This window comes from Asparagus officinalis, chromosome 5 (genome assembly GCF_001876935.1).
Source record: "Asparagus officinalis chromosome 5, Aspof.V1, whole genome shotgun sequence".
Taxonomy (NCBI): domain Eukaryota; kingdom Viridiplantae; phylum Streptophyta; class Magnoliopsida; order Asparagales; family Asparagaceae; genus Asparagus; species Asparagus officinalis.
In genome coordinates, this window is record NC_033798.1 from 67,037,140 (window position 1) to 67,037,929 (window position 790).

The following is a 790-nucleotide window of genomic DNA, read 5'->3' on the forward strand; positions in this document are numbered from 1 at the left end:
AACCAAGAAAAAAAAGGGTCAAATATCGGAGAGAGGTGATTTGAGTATTACCAGTTCTTGAAATTTCTGACCATGAATTGGTGAAATGCCAGCTTGAAGTGGCGTCTGCTATTGAATGGTTGTAAGAGTGACTGATGAAAATGCCATCTAATATCTCGGTGACTTGGATGGAGAAATGAGGGATTGAGTGTCCATCACGGGAATTTGCATCATTTAGAGGGAAGAAAGATTTTAGAGAGGAGGGAACATTTAGAACTAATTTGCATCATTTAGAGGGAAGAAAGATTTTAAAGAGGAGGGAACATTGGTAGAACTAATGATATCAGACAATGTCACTTCTTTTGCAGATGCGACTATAACATCAAGACCTTGGTCATTACAGTCTAGGAGAATGGATAGCGAAGGTGGCATTGTGTCATGATAGAAAGTGGAGAGACAACCGGCTACGGGAAAGAAAAGGTTTAGGCATCGAGAAAGAGAGGTTTTCAAGCGAGAGATGATGATCTCCAGAGGGATAGTGGGTTTAGGGAAGAGCATACCATCTGAGGTTATTCGACGAATGGATAAATAAGATCCCATGGAGTTAGATGGACAACAGTCTGATGCACTTTTGCTCCTCTTGATTCTTTGATGGATGAATATGGTTGAATATAAGCAGATTTCGATAAATAGAGGAGAGACCCACATAATTTTCTTTTACTCTCTAACATTTTGGCTCTCTAGAGCTTCAAATAAAAGAGGATTAGGGGACTGCTTTCTTGCCTGAAAGATGGTAGCAACAAGTCTATTA

The 790-nt window shown here is 39.7% G+C and overlaps 1 protein-coding gene across 1 annotated transcript in view; it reads right to left on the reverse strand.

Moving 5' to 3' along the window:
• The window catches only part of LOC109841955 (uncharacterized acetyltransferase At3g50280-like), a 733-nt gene extending 154 nt beyond the window's left edge, over positions 1-579 (reverse strand). The window contains exons 1-2 of the mRNA XM_020410881.1: positions 315-579; positions 52-255 (exon numbers count right to left, since the gene is read on the reverse strand). Coding sequence (XP_020266470.1) covers positions 52-255; positions 315-579 — 469 coding nt within the window. The remainder of the gene's footprint in view (positions 1-51; positions 256-314) is intronic.